General features: G+C 32.1%; 2 protein-coding genes across 3 annotated transcripts; one reads left to right on the top strand and one right to left on the bottom strand.

Moving 5' to 3' along the window:
* Positions 1-4,820: 4,820 nt before the first annotated feature.
* On the bottom strand, positions 4,821-5,203 carry LOC140971134 (dolichyl-diphosphooligosaccharide--protein glycosyltransferase subunit 4A-like). Its single transcript, XM_073433225.1, has one exon. It carries the CDS (start codon positions 5,201-5,203, stop codon positions 5,090-5,092), a length of 114 nt encoding a protein of 37 aa, XP_073289326.1. The 3' UTR covers positions 4,821-5,089.
* Positions 5,204-13,866: 8,663 nt separating this feature from the next.
* On the top strand, positions 13,867-17,377 carry LOC140971135 (transcription factor bHLH143-like). 2 transcript variants are annotated; one of them, XM_073433226.1, is made up of 4 exons: positions 13,867-14,112; positions 15,115-15,739; positions 15,887-16,029; positions 16,115-17,377. In XM_073433226.1, the coding sequence occupies exon 4, from the start codon at positions 16,131-16,133 to the stop codon at positions 17,112-17,114; it is 984 nt and encodes a 327-aa protein (XP_073289327.1). In that variant the 5' UTR covers positions 13,867-14,112; positions 15,115-15,739; positions 15,887-16,029; positions 16,115-16,130; the 3' UTR covers positions 17,115-17,377. The 2 variants fall into 2 exon arrangements, with proteins under 2 accessions (XP_073289327.1, XP_073289328.1); XM_073433227.1 differs by having other exon boundaries at positions 16,118-17,377.
* The last annotated feature ends 4,611 nt before the right edge of the window (positions 17,378-21,988 follow it).

Genomic DNA, 21,988 nt, shown 5'->3' on the forward strand with positions numbered 1-21,988 from the left:
TAAAAGCTACTATTTTCAATAAAAAAGAAAGGCTAGTCATCACATGGTTTATTTTTGACACTTGTAACGTTGAAGCAAGCTTAATCATCATTTTCTATGTTGTGTGTCAAAAAAATGAACACTGTTACAAACAATAAAATAATTTTCAAATTGGAAGGAATTCAAATTTTTTTTTCGAGCAAGAGTTTGTACTGTATATCGTAACACATAACTAAACATATAAAATAACATTTGGTTGATAAAAAAAGTGAGATAAGATATAGTTAATTTGTTTAAGATTTGAAAATTTTAAAATTTTGAGTAGGAAAAAACGAAGTTTAATGAAAGAAATAAATATAGTACATGAAGTTATATTTGAAAAAATACAGTAGGAAAATTGATTTCAACATTTAAATGAATAACTTTAAAGCATATTTCATTTAATTTATGTGGGTAGTTTTAAATATATGATTCATGATGATATTCATTAATTTTATAATTTTATATGGTCACCTATTATTTAGTAGAGTTTTTAACATATTCGTACAACCATAAGAAAAATTGAGGTAGCAAAGGTTGTGTTGAAGATAACTTGTCATTTAAGAAAATTGGATGGAAAAAAAAACAACAGTACACATCAGATAAGTACAGAAATAAATTAAAATTGCTTAATGCAATTCAGAGCGCTCAGCCTTCAAGTGGAATTGAATTGAAGATAAATTGTAATTTAAGAGAATTGGATGGCAAAAAAGAAACAGTACACATCAGATAAGTACAACAAGAAATTAAATTGCTTAATGCAATTCAGAGTGCTCAGCCTTCAAATGGAAATGAATGGATCAGTGGGGGCTAAAAACTGATGTAAAGCCAGATATATAAGGAACCTTTTTTCCTGAGGTTTCTCCATCATTTATGTGTGTGAGAATTTCTCACAAAGGAACTTTCTGCAGAATAATTTTTTTATCTAAATAAACTTTTATTAAATGAGTCTTTTTCTTCTAATTTTTATTGAGTAGTGAGTTTTTTTTTGCTAAAACTAAACGATTAAGATATAATCAAGTTACCTGAAATGAAATTTCTTTTCAATTGTGCATTGCAGTAGCTGAATATAGAAAACAATAGTATATTAACTCAGCAGGTATAACATGAACTCAAATCATAGTGATAACATGTGCATAGTATAGGTATGCTGATTATTTTGTCTATACTTTTGCAGTTATTCTAAGGTTTATGAGTTAGCGTAGTATTGGCTTGTTACAAAGAAAACATTACATGAAGCATATTATATCTGGCAGTGAGCTCATTGGAGGCAAACCATTGTCTTTAAAATTCATTCATAGTTTGAAATATACAGAATTCAGAAAATAACAATTTAACTTTTTTGAGGAAACTACAAATTTCTGCCAGAAATCTATAGATATACTGAGAGGCATAAAAGCAACAACATAGAACGCTAATTGCAATGGGCATAAGAATCTGAATTAATTGAAGCATGCAAATCGCCTAATATTCGAGAACATCAACTGTTAATCAGAAGAGAGTGCTTTTTAGTAAAGGGTAGTACCTCATAAACAATGGATGGCTTTGAAGCTGCAGAAAGGCTAGAGCTCTTGTTTCCCAATTTACTGTTGCGACTTTTCCTTTGTTGCTTGAACTGCGTAGCAAGAAGGGTATGGTATTTATCGACTCCGAGTTAAATGGATGAATACTGTTGAAATAACTGTAGTCTCTAATATAAATAAGACACAACGTTCTGTAATAACATGTATGGCATGGTTAGCAGTAGAAGCATATCACATATACATAAGAGTTTCTAGTGGGAATCTATACGCATATACATTTCAAAAATTTTTCATGTCCTGTTTACGGCAAAACATTTATAAGAAACTTGCTACATAGTAGCTTTAAAACTGAGTACATTATAAGTATCTCGGTCTTATTTAGCATATTTCAGATCTCTCTGTGCTATATCTTCTTTGGAATTGAGTTTTCTTTTAACACTTGTACTGGGATGATGTTCAATCTGCTTTGTTGGAAGAGGTGCTTCCTGTACTGTTGAGGAGCTTTCCTGAAAATCAAGTGTGGTAACATATGGCAGCAACTCTTTGTGAACATGTAAAGATGAGCTATTTTCTTTATAAGAGTGCGATGTTGATGATGGTTCAATTGGCGGAAGGCATGCTATAACTGTGTTCCTGACAAAACTTCTACCCCTTGCTTCATTTCTGGATGTTCTAATTTGGAAGAGAAATTGCAAATCTTTGATTTTTTTCATTGATTTCGTAAGATTTAAGCTGTCTCCCTGTTGTATGTAAGTTAAATTAAATATAAAAGATATGGAGAGTTTTGTGTTGAAGAAAAATGTACAACTTTTTTTATGAAATATATTCTATATTTAATAAACTTAGTATAATGTAAAAAAATTGTTTTTTACAATATATATAAAATGTTATGTTTCAAAAAAGTATATAACGTAAAAGCCATACGATCTATATAATGCAAATGTATCACATGCTTCTATAGTAATTTATTTCTAATTGTTTAATTTCAAAATTAAGACATATCCATTCGGCAACATCATTTATGGTGGCCAAATTAAGCCAAGTCAACCTTTCAAGGTGATATACAAACCTCCTACATATGGTTAGAATGCCTAGTACATCACAAATATAGGCTCCTTAATGAGTAGTTGCTTTGCTTTAATCTTCTCCCCCACACACACCACTACCATAATGGTGTTCCAGCTTTTTTTTTTTACCCAGAGAGCAAACCAATCTCCACGTTAGTAATCCATCACATAACCTTTGGTCACAAAGTTATCTGAATTTTTTTTGCATATGTGGCTATCATCATTATCAATGTTTGTTGCTGTCTTTAAATGGACCGTCATGAGATCTAAAAACCGGGAAGTGTATCCACCTTACATGACATTCATAATTTTCGTAAGGCCATTAAGGTACTTTCCACAAACTGCGCAACCAACTTGTCTAAACTGGAAACAGCTGGTAGCCGATACACTTATATCTTACCTTAGGCGATGCCTGTAGTATGCAGTGAAGAAGGCCACTAAACCGTTCAGAATACTTCACAGAGCACGAGGAAACTGAAATGAAAAAATAGATGAGTAGGAAAGCATATATGTGACTGTAATTAGCTGGTTAAATTTTACAATAAGCATTGAAACCTGGGAGAAAATGTCAGTGGATGCAACGTCTGAGGCCCAAGTAAGCGTAACAGCAGAACAAAAGGGCGTGGCTCGTAGGGTCTTGGACCGGGAACAACACTGGCCGAAGGCGGACGACACGGAACGAAAGGAAGAGAGTAAGAGCAGCAATTGACGGTGGGTGGCCGGGAACAACAACGGCTGAAGGTGAACAACACGAAACGAAAAGAGAAGAGAAAGAGCAGCAAAAGACGGCGGGCGAAGTTGAGCGTGACGAAGCGGGGGGAGGAAAGACAGGTCGCTGGGCAGAAAACAGAGGGGACAGAAGGTGCAAGAGGCGAAGCGGAAGCTGCAAGAGGCGAAGCGTATGGAACGAGATCGATGAGAAGAGCAAAGAAGAGGAAGAATTCATTTGTACGAACCAGACATTCAAGATATGTGGTATCCTTTGGAGATGGGTGTAGTAGCGTATGTGGAGAGGTGCATGTGAGACACGTGGTATGGGAACAACCGACAACTTGCCACAAACTGGCCAAAAACACATTATTCTCTCTTTTAGATATGTAGATATAACTTGTGTTTGGGCGAGTCATAAATTCTCAATCATGGGAATGATTTTATGATTGAAATTTGGCCATTATTTTGGTCACTGAATACATTTCTTTAAAATGATTTTATTTTATTTTTTTTCAAATTTGTTATTTCCCTAACAAATACATAGAAACTTCTTTTTTGTTTTCAGAGATAATTTTATGTTATTTTACTAAATCTTTTATTGAAGCTACAATCCTATAATAAATTAGAAATTATATTTTTATTTTTGGTTTAAAATTCAAGTACCAGGAATTTATAATTTTAAAAAATAGTACTAGTAGATTAAGTTAAATTAATTAAAAACGTTAAAAACATACAAATACTGTGAGAGGCACGTTCAAATGATTTAACTTCGAGTGAGCCGACATGTGCAGAATCACTGGACCCCAATTTCTGGTACTTGCCTTTCGATATTTTTGCCACCAGAAGCTGGTTATTTCTTTGCTCAATAGTGGATACGCTGCACTTCATCCCGTAAATTTCGAAACACTTTCACGACTACCAGAAAGATACAGTTCCGTGAGCTAGAAATTCCAGGAATGATTAAGAGAGCGAATGGAAAATTTTCCGGGAATCTTTAAACTATTCACTTAGAAGCATAGAAAGGAATGGTTTTATTGAATCACAGAGATTCTCGTGAGTAGGCAAGCACATATTTGGAACGTTCCCGGCTACCGAGGTGGGAAAGGCACGAAATCCAGCAATTTATATGGTTTGACAACAGAAGATGAAAATGTGAAGGGGATAACGAAAGACGGAGAAGAAATATGATGAAAATAACAAAGAGATTTGAAGAGTTTTGCATCAGTTTTTTGCCAAAAAAAAAAAGTTGAAACTAACGGAACGTCTATGGAGTATATTGGGGTGAAAGTGTGGAATTGGTAAGACATCAATATAAGTATGACATTTCAATGTTTATATTTTAATAAAGGATAAAAAAACAGCATGAAACTACACAATGACATCTTATGACTGGTATGAAATGTAACCGTTCAACCATAGGTGCTGGCTCCTTGTGATATAAGAGATATAAACAAATTAGATTGACACACACAGACAGGAAATAACTTGTACTTGATATAAGTAAAAGAACAATTAAAAGCATCATATAAACGAAAAAAGAAAAGGAAAAAATGGAAGTTGGACAATCTAAGATGCCGCAATCCTTATTGTGGTATTAAAACAGATATCTTATAAGTTTAACCACGGCTTGACAGCACGTAAAATGACAATCCCACAAAAGGTCCAACTACATCAAAAGTCTATGCATCGATGAAATTTTTCGAAAAACCAGAACTGATGACAGGCACTTGAACTACTGCATGGTCTCCAAAAAATGCCGAAAGATGCTATTCAATTGCTATCATATTTCGGATCAGCCATCACAAAATGATAAGCAATCACCAGTACAAATATAAAGATACCAAGAAAGTTGGCAAAGAAGCCCAGATCATTATCATCAATCATCTGTAACATTGATTGCAAGAACACCGATGTCAGCATAGTAGATACTCAAAAAATCATCATAATACTTCATAAATTGTAATTTAAAATTCGCAGGAAAAGTATAGAAGTTCTCAAAAAGGATAGTGGTCCCAATGTAGCAGCAACATATCATATTAAGGAATAAGAAATTTCCCTGGTTTAGTGACTCATCTTCATCATTCACTCAAATTGACATGCTGCATGATGCAATTTTTTAATCAACTGATGTGATGCATTCTTGTTTTACAGTTATCTGAGGTTAATTACAGTAAATATCCTTATCCACCTGCCTTTACAAGAATCATATCCAAAATGAACATACAAAGGTTCAAAATTCTTCTGAAGACTCCATTCCACATGTCAAACTTTTGGAAAACCACAAATGATGAATGCCATTGTAGCATAAGAACTAGAGAGTCAGGCAAACAGCTATAAACAATGAGGAAAACATAAAATGTCATTCTAGCACAAGAAAGCAGTTCAAAAAGTATTCTACATGTAAAAGATCGAAAGGAACATGAGTCACAACGAATAAACTCAACCATGGACTACTTGACAGTGAAAATACGTGTAGTTAATCCATTGACACGTGAAAGACAAAAATATTGTGATCAACCAAGCACAAGGATCAAAGACTCTCAGGTGGACATTGAAGAAGCATATAGGTGATAATCTACATGTGGTAGTGAATCAAGTGATAATATAAACAAAACATAGCCCCAAACCTATTGGGATTTCGGTACAAATTTATGCATTCCATTCCTGAACGCCCCTAGCTGTGATTGGCTTTCGCCTTTTTTTTTTTTTTTTTTTCTATCAGGGAGATGCTTAAGAAATTTATTCTCATACCATCTTTCTCCCGAAGCAAAACACCAAATTTTGCCTAAAGAATATAGGTATTTTGCCTCATTAAGATCGAGATTTACGTCTATTCCATACACAAACTCGATAACATTAAAAAAAAAAAAAAAAATTCAGGGGTATGATGAGCTAATAAAAATTCAAGAGCGTGAGTCAGGACAGACGAACTTCATTCCGCCATACCTTGCCCAAGCTTCTCACATCTATTAAACCATTATAAAAAGAAACGCCAATTCTAAAAAATAACCACGAAATCGAATCATTTTACACATTGATTGAAAGCATACTTATGTCCCCAAAATCATCAACACCACGAATCAACCATAAAATCTTAAAAACCTTGATCTAATTTCCCAGATTTCAGAGCAGAACATCATTAAACGAACATATCAAGAAGCTAAAACACAAGCACACACGACAAACATGAAACCGAACTCTTCAAAAAGCAAAATCACAAATACTCCAAAAAATCAGGGAAAAAGGGTAATCGAGATGATACGACCAGCTTACGTTGATAGGCGATGCTGAAGCAGTCGACGTCGATCCGGCGAGTGATTTTTCGATCTGTGATCGAGTCTTTCCCGTGCTGCCCAGGCGCGGCTTATACTGGGCTAAATGGCAATTTATCTCCTACAGAAAGTTTTTCTGACATTGACCTCCAAAAAAAGCCCATCTCACTACAACCAAACGAGCCCAATACGCCCAAAACATACCTAAAGAAACATAGTACATCATTTGGAAGGAGGCATAATTTACTGTAGTCATCAAATTCTTTAATAAGTCATTTTCAAAATTATAATATGAAGATAATAAATTAAAAGATACAAATTCAATGAATTATAATATATATATATATATATATATATGTTGTTAATAGTTATGTTGTTAAAAATAAAATCAAATAAAAAGTGCCATTTTTTATAAGATGATTAATTATCTACAAAAGGTGACAGCAGCCTACAACTAATCATGCTTAGTTGAATTTACAAAAAGGGTAATATTACATTTTTTTTTTCATTTTCTTATAAGCAAATGGCAATGCGCCGTTTGTGTGTTGGTTGACAATTTTCCACTAATTTTAACTCACTAATAGTTGCGATTTATTGATAAATTTAATGCATTGGTGGATAAAAGTCATAGCATGATTAAGAGTGGGTGGTGGCTATGCAAATATTTTAATAGGCAAAGCAGCGAGAAATTGGCATATTTTGCGCTGCTTTAATGGTGGGATGTGTGTGAAAAACACACACTTGGAATGTGCTACTTGACCTTTTATTTTTTTTTCTTAACAATATCTTCTATTTTTTTGTGTAATAATTGTCTGATAGTAACGCAATCGAAACTACACGTTTAGACTGTTATACTATTAAAATATTAGAATTATTTATACTGCGATAACTATCTCTGTTATGAGAGTAGTTATTGAAACTCGACATTTGGGTTGTTATTATGTTTGTAACAGCTATAATTTTTGTAAAAAAAATATAAGTGTTTGATCTTACAATTAGTATCAATGGTTAAGATAATGTCTTCGACTATCATATATTACAAAAAAATACAATTATTGAGAGACATTATTGAAGACAATAATTGCTCTTACTATGAGAGCGATTGAAAACAACGATTGATTTTTCGGGGTGTATAATATTATTATTTTGTAAGGCCAGGCTATTTATTTTCTTGGATTAATTTTATTTTTTATGATTATTCATTTATTTGTCATTTTTATACTAATAATTTTCTAATCTCAAAATGTGATATTAAAATGACTGTTGTTAAAATGGTAACGAGATAAATAAAACAATTATTCCGTTAGCATACTTCAAGAAATAACCCAAGTTATTTAGTTATACCGTGTGAAAATGATAGTCACGAATGGTACAAAAGAATTATTTAATAAATAATACAATGATGATCGAGAACGTATAATTCAATTAATTAAATAAATAAATAAAAAACAATCGTTGTAAATAATAGGGCCGGCCGGCATTAATGTATTTATTTTATATGATCAGTATTATATTTATTTATATAATAATAATACTTTTGTATCTTTCCAAGCGTGGATGTTTTTGTTGGAGAATCCACAACCAAATATTTTCAAAGGTCTCCAGTCCCACAACTCCCGCATCCCCCACGCGTGCATATTATTTACTTTTCTTTACATTTTGAATTTTAAATCACGAATCACGGCTTATAATTTTGGTTTGGGACGATGTTTCGGGTTCTAAACTCGATATTAAATGTCTTCTCAAATAAAAAAAAAATCACCAATGAATGTCTTATTACTCGTCTAATATCAAGATTTTAAATTTGAGACAAATTCAAAGTTTTGAGACTTAATTATAACAAATGTTTTAATGACTCAACAAATTTTTTTTTAAAAAAACCAATAACAGAGTAATAGCTCGATGTTTAAACCCTTCCTCTGTTTCTAATTAATTTAAATTAACAAACTTATGAATAAACTAGGTCAGTTGTTCTAAAATTTTAATCTATGTGTTTTTAATAAAGCAATATTGTAGTCAATGAGGTATTGAGTCAAATGTTAAGGTTGAGGTCATGAGACTTGTTAATCTCATGTTCAAGCTCTGCTGGTTGCAAGTAGTTTTTCTAATTTATTTATGTAGATTTAGTTGTTTCTTTATATTTTTTTGTCCAAAACAAACAAGTTTTGGATTTATGTTCAAGTCTCATTAGCGGTACGAGAGGTTTTACTATATTATTTTAGTTTGGAACAACAACATAGTTGTTGTACTCTAAAAAAACAATATTGTACGATTTTATTATCATTTTCTTTTATAAAAAAAAAATTTTCTATGTTTTTCAGCATCAACGTCTCATCACCATTCAAAAATATTCTACTATTGCGTAAAATTTAGCATAAAAAATATATTTTCAAAAATTTAATTATCTCGCAGATTTGATCGTTAAAATAAATTTTATTTTTATTTAAAAATAGAACCAAATATATACTTGGTTTTGGTTCACCAAAAATATTTTTCTAAAAAGTCATTTTTCTCAAAAAAAAACTTCATTTTTTTATTATTTGAAAACTCAAAACAAACTTTCCAGTCTATACACTTTCTTGTATTAGCATTGAGCTTCTAACATAAATTATGTTTTTGTCGTTTAATGTAGATTACAAGATTTATAGAAAATTGTGTTTAGACCTGATTTAATTTAAAAATATAAGAAAAAAAAATTAAATGAAATTGTCCACTTGAGTTTAGTTCGAGTATTTTGATGAATTTTGACTTTAACATATACTGGTCGTTATAAAATTTGGTTGACTTGGAATATATCTACGTACCTAACACACAACTTTTTAGTACATCAACTCAACTTTTGTGTTCATTGCAAGAAAACTCGTGCGGATAAAAATTTTAGAGCAGCATTTATGAATATGATTATTTTGTCCATGTATATCGACGCAAAATATCAATGAATTTTTTTTTACATAAAAAAATTATATGAATATTTTTTTAAAAAGTTCGAACAATTGTGATTTTTTTATTTAAAAGATGTCTAAAAGTAGTAAGTGTAACTTTTACCCTACTACAAATAGTCGCTGACAATAAGATAACCCGTTGCTCTTGCTTCTTATTTTAATTTTAAATTTTATTTGTGTAATTATTAAATATAAAAAAAATTAAAATTTACATTTAAAGATTAAAATATCTTGATCTATTAAAAATAGTAAATCTAATGATAAGCAGAAATTGATATTTATAAACTCATTTAGAAAATTCTATTTATTAATTTTATTTACCCCAAAATAATGTTAATAAAACAGATCAACAAAACAACAAAAATATAGTATTAATAATTTATAGACGCAATATAAATAAAATAAGGTAAAAGGAGTGAAGTATTGATCAACTAGAAGGTATAAAAAAATATTTTAGTTAGTAGAAAATATCACGTATACACTTTTTGTTTTGGGAAATAATAATTGTCTCGATTATGAGAGCAATCGAATCATTATATTTGTTTTATTGTACGATTTTAAAGATTGTGTTCATATAGTTGCAAGAACAAAAAATCATACATTTTGATATACGTAAACATTAAACAAAATCATTTATTTATATTTCAGTCGAAATTATTTTCTAAAATATGCATATCAAATGAAATTATTCCGAATATTTTATTTATTATTTGGACAATTAAATTAATTATACAACTTTATATGAAGTGTGATACTTGATTATTTTGTTCCCTTCACTCCAAACAAGAGAGCATGAAATTAGAATATTATAATCATCTCCAACACTTTATTAATTAAATTATTAATCCCTTAATTGTAGATAAATCAAGTCCCAAGATTTCCTTCTCTGGCCAAAGATTTTCTTCAGGCGTTACATCATGTTCCCCTCTAATTATTTTATTAATGGAATCAGTGGCCACCCTTATCCTTTTCCCCTTATTATTAAAAATTTTGATTAGATTTCTTTTCCTAACTTTAGGTAATGGGATGGCCCATTTTGTTCACTAACCCTATTTGCTTTGATTATTAGTGTCACCAACAAACAATAATTCAAACCCTACTCTACTTAATTACTTGCTAAATTTTGACAAATACAATCGAGGGTTTTGAAAGGACTATTTCGCAGATCGATGACTTTATATGAATTTCAATTTGTTGGAAACGACGGTTGAGATTAGGCGTTTATATCGATTTTTCAAATCTAAATATTACTTCGATCTTGAGATCGTATATTTTTTTGCGCACAAATGGATCATGAATCAATTATGCGCATAAATAAAATTAGTCGACAGAATCAATGTTCTTTTTCAAAAAATTTTGCTTAAATTTAAGTTTTTCGAGATTTCCTACTTAAATTTTCCGATCCCTTAATTACATAATTATTTTTGTGAGATTTATTGAATGAAACTATTCATCTAGCTAATATGGACATGAATGTATGATTGCGAGAACATTAGGAGCTAAAATTTTAGCATCATTGTGTATGGATACCTGCTACGATTTGATAATCGATTTTTGAATAAAATATATTTCTTAATTATTTTATTATATAAGAAATATTCTATTTTATCGAGCACACGTATCACACTGGATACGTAAAAATTTAAAAAATATATTATTTACAATAGAAAATCTAGAATATTCATATTTGGTGGGGGAAGCAATTACGTCAAACTCAAATGTATTAAAAAAAAGTGGATATCTTATGAGACAGTTTTATGAATTTATATTTGTGAGACGGATCAATCCGATCTATATCTATAATGAAAAGTAATGTTTTTAGATTAAAAGCAATATTTTTTATGGATAAGTTCGCATATACAATCTCTTGAGTAAAAATTGAGATGTGAGACAATCTCGTAAGAGTTTTTGTGTTCAAAAAATTAGCTAACAAATAATTGATTTTACAATAATTAGTTTTAGTTTTTCTTTAAGAAGCAAAATTTCACTTTTCTTGAACTATTAAATTTTCGACGACATTGGGCTTTAAACTAAAAATGTTATTATTACTGACTAATTCTAGCCACAATTTTATACAGTAAGTAAATTATTTGTTAAGAATAATATTTTTAATATTTTACGCATAATTTACTAAAAATCAATTTTCCCTCTAATTGCTACAAATTTTTAATATATATCTCATGAAGTCGTTTTCTTTGTCCAATTTTCGTCCCTCCATAAAATCATTGAGTCCCTAATTGTCAGACAAGTTATAAATCAAAAAATTTAATTTTTAAATTTTTAACTAAAAAAATTCAATAAGTTTATTTAATATAATTTTAAATATTGAAATTCTGAAATTTAATTTATAAACTAAATTCATTTAAACAACAAATATCTTAATTCATCTTACATTCGTTTACAAGCTTACTCTTAAAATAAAAAATAAAAATCGATGTTTGATTCCAAATATATAATTATATATATAAAAAAGAAAAAAAGATAGCACGAGGTAAAAGTGACGATAATAAAAATTAAATAAATAAATAAAAGTGTATAAAAAAAAGTTTAGTTTTCCCATTAATTGATGGATGAATCATGCTTCGAAGTGGTTCAAAAAATGACTGTAAATCACATCAATAAAAAGTTATAATGTAGGCCATTACACCATTATATCACCACTTTTAATTATATATTGAATCCTATTTCTTAAAGAACATTTATTTTAATAAATTGTTTGAATCTTTTTGTATGGCATTTGTATAAAAATACATTTTTTTTTTAGAAATTGTAACAATATAATTAATATTTTCAAATTCTTTAATATAGTACATTATAAACAAAATCACGCCTTTATAAATTATTAGTTACTGTAAGATCAATCCATTTTTTCTTAATTAAAAGCATAACCAGTTGTACGTTATAATTAAACTATTTTAAAACTTATAACGTAAGTATTTTGATTTAACCAATCTTCTAATTATGATAATTACTGATCCCAAAGTTTTCAAAAATAAAAATTAAATTAATTACTGATATATAAATTGTCTAAACAATATTTATGCATTGGTGGAAACTGGAAAGTATGAAAAAAATTATCATTTTTATATGTTTTTATAAACTAATAATGAATATACATAAAGCAAAAACTTGTGTGAGACGGTATCACAGGTCGTATTTTGTGAGACAGATCTCTTATTTGGGTCATCTATGAAAAATTATTACTTTTTATTATGAATATCGGTAGAATTGATCCATCTCATAGATAAAGATTCATGAGATCGTCTCATAAGATTACTATATTCATAAAAAGAACTATATTTAAAAAAAAATGGGAAAAAAGAAAAGGGGATTGGACCACTGTTTTTTTATTTTATTTTGTGGGTAATACTTGGTCAAAGTGATTTGGTCTTCAGGTTTTAACATGAGAATATATCTTTGACGCCTACATTAAGCATAATGTCTTTTTTTTATAATTTTAAAAAATATTTATTATAAATTAGATTCCAAGCTTCAAAGATATTGACATATTTAACAATAATAACGTTTTATTTATCATAATTATGAAAATATATAATACAATAACAAATTATATAAATATATATATAATTTTGAATACGTGAAATTGAACGAGGCCTTATTCGTCTTCAACTCATCGTGGAAAATACGATCCATTTTATAAGCATGTGATTTCAGCAAGGGAATAAGTTTTATATAACATTTTTTTTAATAACAATCTATGTACCACATATAGAAATCTAAAACTTATATTGATTTTGAAAAGTTAAAAGAAGTTATAATTCATTGATTAAGAATTTTGTAGATAATGATACATAAAATGTTAAAGAACGATTATGTGAATTATTTTGTTTTGTTTTTTTAATAATTAATGTGCTCTAACTTCAATTATTTTCCATGTTGGTAGCCAGTATTTTGATTATTCGACGTGCTTTGAGCAAACAATGATGGACTTTCCACGAGTTCTTTATAGTACTTAAAATCATGAATAAATTGATTTGAGAGCGTTAGAATTCCTCTTAACGTGATATTTTTTTTAAAAACTTATTGTAACTTAATGTAATTATTTTATAAATTATTTACTAAAACAATTTTTAAAACATATAGATAAATAAATATAAAAAAATAACTTAAAAATTGAGTCGACACCCTCAAAAAAGATAAATTAATGTTGATGTAGTGGCTTTTGATTAATGATTCAACGACCGACGGGTCCACAAAATTACCCAAAGTCACGCTCGCACACAAAGCAAACTAGCGCATGATTGTTCACACGTTTGGCACGATTATACATGAAATGAAATGAAATGAAATGATCAATCCAAACAAAATTCATTTTCATTTCATTTGAGGCCCGATTTTGAGGCTATAAAGTAGTTTAGTCATGTTTCTCAGCACCCAATCCAATCTCTCTTCAGCCGTCGTCTTAGCCATTTGACCCGAGTTACTCTTACATCTTCAAGTTGTGCTCTCTTGGGGTTCTTGTCGGAGGTGCTTTTTCATCTGGGTTTCTTGATTCTGGTCTACTCTGAAGAGAAGAAGCCATTTTGGGTGCTGGGCTTTTGGCTAATTCCGGTGTTGTGTAAGATTTTTTCGTTGTTATCTTTAATGTAGCTGTCAGCTGTTGTGGGGTTTGAATATTTTTCGATTGATGGATTTGAAAATTATGGTTGTTTGTTATCTGATCTGTTTTCTTGAATTTTCTAGGAAAGAATTTGCTTTTGTATTCTTGGTCAGGAATCATGATTTGTGCTGTCTGAACTTAGTTCGAGTCTCTTTAAGGCACATGTGAAAGAATCGTATGGGAAAAAAGCAGCTTGTTTTTGAATTTTCGAGCCTTCATTTTTGTGATTAAATGAAGTAGCAGGCAGTTATACAAATCTTAATAGGAATGTCCAATGGTAGATGACTTGTTTAAACGGCTAGCAGAAAAGCCGGACGGCTGATTATACAATCAAGTTTTATACTTTTATGTCTAAATATATGCTTGGATTTGTTAATTGAGACATACCTGTGCAAGTTAATTGTTCATTAGACAGTAAAGGTCATCCAATATCAATATAGTGAAATATGTTGGATTTTGTGCTATATTGAAACCTCTCGTTTCAAAATTTCGTTCACGTGGGAATAATCAATATTCAATAGTTTTATATTTTAATGGACTTGAAAGTTTTGCTTGTTTGTATCACTCTCTTGGCTAGTAGGTCGAGCTATCTTTCTAGTTCTCAAAGTTGAAGCAGTAATATATTTATGCCAACTATGGGATAGTTTCTTGTGTTTTCTTGGCTTAAAGCATTGAAGCTTAGTGTATTTCTTTATATAATACAAATATATTAAAATCTGTTGCAACCATAGAAGAAAACAAGTTTTCGTGTCTAGGGAACACAATCGGTGCTGACTCTTCAAAACTGGCAAAAGACATACTATTGTAGTTCCACTTTCTTTGTTTCTCTTGAGTTTTGATTTGTTTCTGTGTATGTATTTTTTCAATTTATAGATGGTGTATGGCTTTCATGTCGCAGTTGAATTGTTTTGATCTTCTCAACTTGGATAGAGTGTGATGAATTTTTAAACTTCTCCGCAGGTTTCTCATAGCCTGTAAAAGTGGCAAACAATCACCATAAAGAACAATATGCGGTGGTTCTGTCTCTCCATTGACGTGTTTCGAAAAGCTATCACGTTGAACTTGTTTTGCCGTGTGATTCTGTAATAGTTTATTTCAAGAAAACAGCATCCTTTACTCTTTCAACCTCAAACTTTCATATTACACATTGAAATACTTATTGATTCCATGGGTTCATCACACTTTTTCATCATTCCTTGCTGCATACTCTGGATAAGCTGAATTGTTTTCCTGTACGTCTTAGTTATTTCTCCTTTCCTTGCATCAAGCCTTCTTTTGTTTCATTATCCATTTAGATAATTTAATACGGCTAAATTTGGCAATTTGTCTATTATCTTTGGCTGGAGCTTGTGGGAACTGTGGTACTCTTTTGAGCATAGAATTTGCAAAAATCTTGTTTTTACTTTCATTTCTGAACGGTCTCAAGAAAGTTCGAGTGAACTATTGGATATTATTAGTAGTTATGGTGTGCCAAGCTGCTAGCCAGACAAGATTTCGGGCATTGAAACACGAGAATGGAATTGCTGGGTGTGCCACCATAATAGTTAGAGTCATAGCATGCTTTCAACCCCTTCAAGATTGTCAGGTTAGTAGCGTACACTTGATTATGCCAAGAAGTCATTTTGTACAAATAAGTCTTTCCTACTTTTTCAAGGCCACATGCCCCCATCGTCTTCGTGCGATTGTATCAAGAAATGCAAGTACTGACAAGTTTTTCTTGGTTTTCTTTCAGGCTGAATATTTCCGCCAATTGCTTAAACCTGTTACGTAGATTGATTTATTTTCCACGCAGTCAAGTTAAGCTCGTTTGTTTTTATCGTTTCTGTTTTTTACTCAAAGATACAAACTATCGCCGTTGTACGAATTGTTAAACTGGTAAGTTTGCTGGGTCTCTGACTTTTCATTATACTGTTTTAAGGACTTTTATATTGATCGTCTGACCATTATTTCTTCTTTCTAGAAGCTCATTGTCTTAAATGGAAAGAGACTCCGGATCTTGGTTTCATCATCGGCGTGCACACTTGCTCTCGTCCAATCAGAATTTATCCGGCTTTCCACATGATATTGGTTGGCTGAATACTGAGCCAGTTGTGAAGAATCCTCATTCTGTTGAGGATTTTCTCCAGACCTTTGCTCCTGTACTGAACTCTGGGTCCAAGGAAAATTTACTTGCTAGCACTATTGATTTCAAACAAAAAGAAAGCCCTATACTTGACCCTGCCCCAACCGAGAAGAGATTTCTTGTGTTTGATCAATCTGGTGGCAAAACGACCTTGATTTATAGTTCTGGATTCAGGTCTCATGTTCAGTGTGGAACTTGTTCGATGCCTAAACCTATCACTTATAATGATAATAATGTAACGAAGGGAGATCCCAGGATTAGTTTGCATCCTCAGAGGCCAATTGCTAATGAAGAACACAAAGAAAATAACTCTCGAGATGATATTGCGGTGGAGTCTGAAATGCCTGAAGACACGGAAGAACTGGATGCTTTGCTATATTCAGATGGCGACAGTGATTTTTCCGAAGAAGATGAAGAAACAAGCACTGGCCATTCACCTAGTACAATGACTGATAATGGTACTAAGAATTTGGTTAAAGAAACAGGCGAAGAGGTTGATAACTTTGCTGGGCCAAATAAAAGGCAGAAACTTTTGGATGGATTTTACGGTGCGACATTACAAAAGGAGACTCGAAGCTCTTTGAAAACCAATGAATTCTCTGGTTTGGAAGGTGAAGCAGAATCAACTTGTCGCAACAGCAATTGGCCAAGTACAGAAGGAGTAGCTCCCTTGTCTGGTACCAAAAGGAAAGAACGAATACAGGAGACGTTGAGTATTATGCAGAGCATTTTCCCAAGTTTAAAAGGTAAAGGCGCAACTGGTGCTATTGATGAAGCAATTCATTGCTTGAGATCCTTGAAGATGAAAGCCAAGGCGTTGGGACTCGACACTCTTTAATCCTCTTACCATCTGTGGACTCGACACTCTCTGAACCTCTTACCATCTGTTGCCCCATTGTCACGAAAATAATTCGTGACATGTATTATTTTTAAGTTGGCGTATATGTTTAGTTAAGGATATTGTGGCACAGAGGTGCACTACGGGGAAGTAGTTGAGACACGACCGTAAATGTTTTGCCAGTCTCGTCATTAAACTCTTTCAAGAATAAGTTATAGAACATGTAAATTTGGTTTTCAAAGGTTTCATATGATTATACCCTACCTACAGAAAGACCGCGAAGACACTCGTTAGAAAGTTAACATCAATAATGCTTTTTCTAATTGCTCAAGATTTGTCAATTTGAAGGCTTCTTCAGTTAGTTGGACTTGAGGAGAGTGCACACATGGTGCAGGAGGTCCCAAGCTTACTCTTCTTGCCACTCTGGCTTCAATGCATTACATCCTGTCAAGCATGGAGGATGTTACTATCGATGTCAATAGTTGGCTTTATATTTTTATTTTTCAAGAAGCGATTTCGTTTGAATGTCAGTGGCAGTAAGATCATAGTAGCGGTGACATGATATGATCCAGAGTTTGAGCGCCATATTTAGTTGGATTCATTGTTTTGCTTTGTTGTTTTATGATTTGTGCGAGTGTTGTTTGTGATCAATGTGATTTTCCGTTTTGTGCCATTGGCTGGTTAGGCTACTATAACAGTTATCCTAACTAACTATTATAATAATCTTGTATATTCATTCCAACTTCGCATCATCATCTCAGGATTTTTCTGCAAAATCAATACTTTGGATAGATGCAAATTTTCCTCGAAAAACACGATGACAAAGAAATTTAATTTTTGTTTGACGCAAATTGATTTCCTTGGCTGATTCTGATAAGTCATTTTCTTAATTTATTGTTTGCAGGAAAATGTTTAAATGCTTAAGAAATATTATTATTATTATTGGAAATTCATTTTTTAAATCAAAAGACATCATATTCCATTCATACTGACCGAATGAAACATTAAATGCAGTTTTGCAACAATTTTTTTCATAATCCTGGATTTGCCAATGGCCAAATTTCATATCAAACTTAGAAAATGTGACTAAAGCCTATTAAAAAGGTCCTTATTCTAATGATAAGCAACTCCAAGCGAATCTACTCGAGTGAATAAGCTTTTTGTCTAGGACAACTTGAATCTCTTTTGGCAATGCTTAATCAATTTCTTTGGATAAGTCTTGCTTTCGTAGGAATTTGATTTTCAAGAAAATTAGAAACATATGGAAGAGAAATAATATGTTTATTTCTTTTTACGAATAGTAGAACATATCTCCATTTCAAGAACTGGGAAATTTTGATTACAAACATGTCTATTTGAAAGTTTATCTTGAATTTTGTGAAGGATCCCCTTTAACTTCGTATAATCGCTTGGTAGTGTTTTTTCAAAATATTTAGTGGGAGTAAGATTTTTCCAAATTTTCATATTTATTCTGCATAATTTGTTCACATGCAAGCCTTTTCTCCTTGTAATTTCATAAATCATTGGCTCGACTAGTCATTTTACCTCACAATTATTAAAATATATAGGCTCCCAGCATCAAAGTAATTAGAAGTAAAAAGAAAAAATCAGTAAAGAAACCGACATTTCTTTAGATGAAAAAGGAACAAAGCGATTATATTCCTTGCCAACACTACAATTAAGCTACTTGACCTTTCACTTTTACAGATTCTTTTCTTCATCTAGCTGCTATAAATACCATATGTTTTCGACCCCAATATCTCACCATCTCATATAAACACATATTTCAAAGTTGTTTCTACTCTAGGCTGGGACCGACGATGGTCTTCGAACAAGAAGAACTTAGATCTCGTACTGTTCGGACGTCGGAGGTGAAAACCGAACAGAGAAGTCATTGCACTCCGTTGATTGCCTTGTACAAGAATCTTGGTTAATGTCGGTTAATGCAATGCGCGAAAATTGTTGCTTAACCTCTAAGATTCCTTGCACATGGCTATTAATGGGCGGCGAAGGTTTTTATGTTTGGTTTTAATCTCCTATGTCCTATGCAACACGTCGTTAATTTGCCGTAACTCTCAAGTAGCACTTGTGTTATTGTTTACACAGTCAAGAAGAAAAGTTCTAGTGCGATATTGTCATGATCCCAAACTGAGGCGCTACGACGCTGCATTCAAATATACATTCAAAAACTACAAAGCTCATCAGTACATATTTCAGAATAAACAAGTCTATTCATTCATAATATTGAAATTACATTGTCTTCACAAAATCAAAATTATAACATTAGTCTTACGCAGCGGAATAACAACAAAAAAACTAAACAGCAAGGATCATCAAGTTCTTCTTTACCAACTCCAGAACTGGTTTTGTTCATACTTTTTTTCTTTTTTATCCGAGAGATGTTTGTTTGAGTGAGTCAGTGATATGATCGTTACTTAGTAAACGTGAGAATATCTTCCGAGATTTTAAATTTTTTTTTGACAGAAGTCTCATATAAAAAAATCAGAACATAAGTCATATATTTTCAGAAATAAACATTCATCATTTTATGCACTGAACATATTATGAGTTTCACATGACTAACTGATATAAGTTCGAAGGGGTGAGGATGATAATAAGTAAGAATAGTAACCAGTATTGTTTAGAATATATTACTATCATTATTTCATAATTTTCAGTGCTTCCAAAATACAGATTTCTAAATTCATGCATTGAACATATGATATACATGCTGGAACGATTTTAAATCGTATTACAATAGTTAAAACAGAAAGCTCACTTACAGTAAATTGTTTAAATAGTTTCGGTTGACACTTTGACATGCCTGTTCTTGCTACTGGACTGTTGTTGTAACTCACACTACTAGCTCGAAAATATTGTTTCTATCTCTAAGCGGTTCACTCAGAATTTGTGTAATACCAAACATACTTTTAGGTGTCATATATAGGAGAAAATCCGAATGTTAGGATCTCATTTATTATCATTATTTGTCATGATTTCGAGTTAATGTATAAGTTACAAGTCTGAAGTAGTAACTGACTGTTGACATGGTCTACTGAATTTCGGCTACTGAATTGATCAACTGCTGAAATATGCTTGTTAGCTGCTGAAAAATGCAAACGTTTCCATAATGCTTGCTGCTGTTGAATTTTGTCTGCTGAGAAAAATGACCAACTGTTTAATTTGCTGGCTGTTGAAAAATGTGTTGGATAAATGAAAAAGAGAAGAAGAGGAAGAGTGAGGAGTTGTAAAGGGAAGTGAGATGTCTCAAATGTGGCTTGTCCCACATTGAGTTAATAACCAAATAAAGTCTCCCTAATAAGCTCCAAGTTGAGACAAGGGTTTGGGCGTCAAGGGGTACCAGAAGTTTTTAGACGGGGGAAGACGCTAATAGGTTGTGTCTCGGTGAACTAAACATACACGCGCGCGCCAGCTCGGCCGGCTCGGCTCAGCGAGGTGAGGTGTGGTGTGGTCTTTTGACCGTATTATTTTTTTTAGACAAAATTTATTTGAAAATAATTTTGTTGACAGCACCTACACACGAAACCGAAACAGAGACCAGCGTGCATTCACAGGAGATGCCGCGCACATGCGTGCCCAGAATCCGCGCACATGCGCGAGACTCACAGAAGATGCCGCGCATATGCGCGCCAGAATCCGCGCACATGCGCGAGCCTTACTGTTATCATCGCATTTGGGCAGAACAAGGCGCGCATATGCGCGTGCCTTTCTGGAAATTTGCGCGGTGCTGTTTCTGAAAACAGGCGTGTCCCTTGACTATCTTGGCATCTGTTCTTGGTCACATTTGCACCAAACAATGTGTTCCTTGACTAGAATTGTAACTCTTCTTCGCATCCGGTCTGGAAAGACATGTCTTTTCTACGCAACCGGTGATCGTTTATAAATAGTTCATATCAGCCATTTTCGAAAATTGCTGAAAAAATTCTCTGCACTTCTTCTTGCAATTTCCTGCTCATAATCATATCATCTTGCTGCACAATTTTCGTTCACATTTGAAAGCTTCTGAATATATTTTGTTCGCTGCGCTCGAGACTTTGTAGTGCTGCAAAGTTTTGACTTGAAGTCGTTGTATCTTGGGGACGATTGCTTGCGACGTATAGCACTTTGATACGGGCAATTTTGTCTTGCGGAAAAAGGTTTTTCCTTGCATCGACTTAACATTGTTGCTGCTGTTTTTCAGAAACGAGTATCATATAGATAACAAAATGTTAGATGTTGAAATTGTTAGTTATGTTGAAATTTTGGTTCTCATGACAATGCTATTTGACATATGTATAATTTCTCTCCTTGCAATATTATTGTTCAGGCCTCTTGCATTGTCGAAGAATTATTTATCAATATGTTAAAAAGAAATTAATTTATCCAATAAAAGGAAGATCGAATCACTTATTGACATGTGAAAATTCATTAACCACTCAATACATGGCTCGTTTGCATTGATTTATTAGAGTTTTTTTAACAAATAATTGCTTGTGAAATCGTTCGTGCTTGGAGGATTCTATAATTAAGAACGAATCCTTTAGCATCGAAATGATGTCTCCTCGGTTCACCGCGCTACGATTGTTTGAACTCACTCGGCTTTCTTGCAGCTTTGGAAAAATCAGAGGGACAATTGATGCAGCTTCTGCATATTGGTCGTTTTTTGCGTTCCCGCTGGTGGAATTAAGGTTCATTTAGGAATGTAAAAGAAGGATATGCAATTCTAGAAAGAAAGAATGGTCTTTGAACAATACAACTTTTTTCCAAGGAAATCTGCTATATACGAAATGTACGAATAGCAATTTTTATTTCTTTTCATTGCCTTTGTTCACGCAGTTATATCAACGGTTAAAGAATACATGAAAAGATAATCA

Source organism: Primulina huaijiensis, chromosome 2, assembly GCF_012295235.1.
Source record: "Primulina huaijiensis isolate GDHJ02 chromosome 2, ASM1229523v2, whole genome shotgun sequence".
In the NCBI taxonomy this organism is placed as follows: domain Eukaryota; kingdom Viridiplantae; phylum Streptophyta; class Magnoliopsida; order Lamiales; family Gesneriaceae; genus Primulina; species Primulina huaijiensis.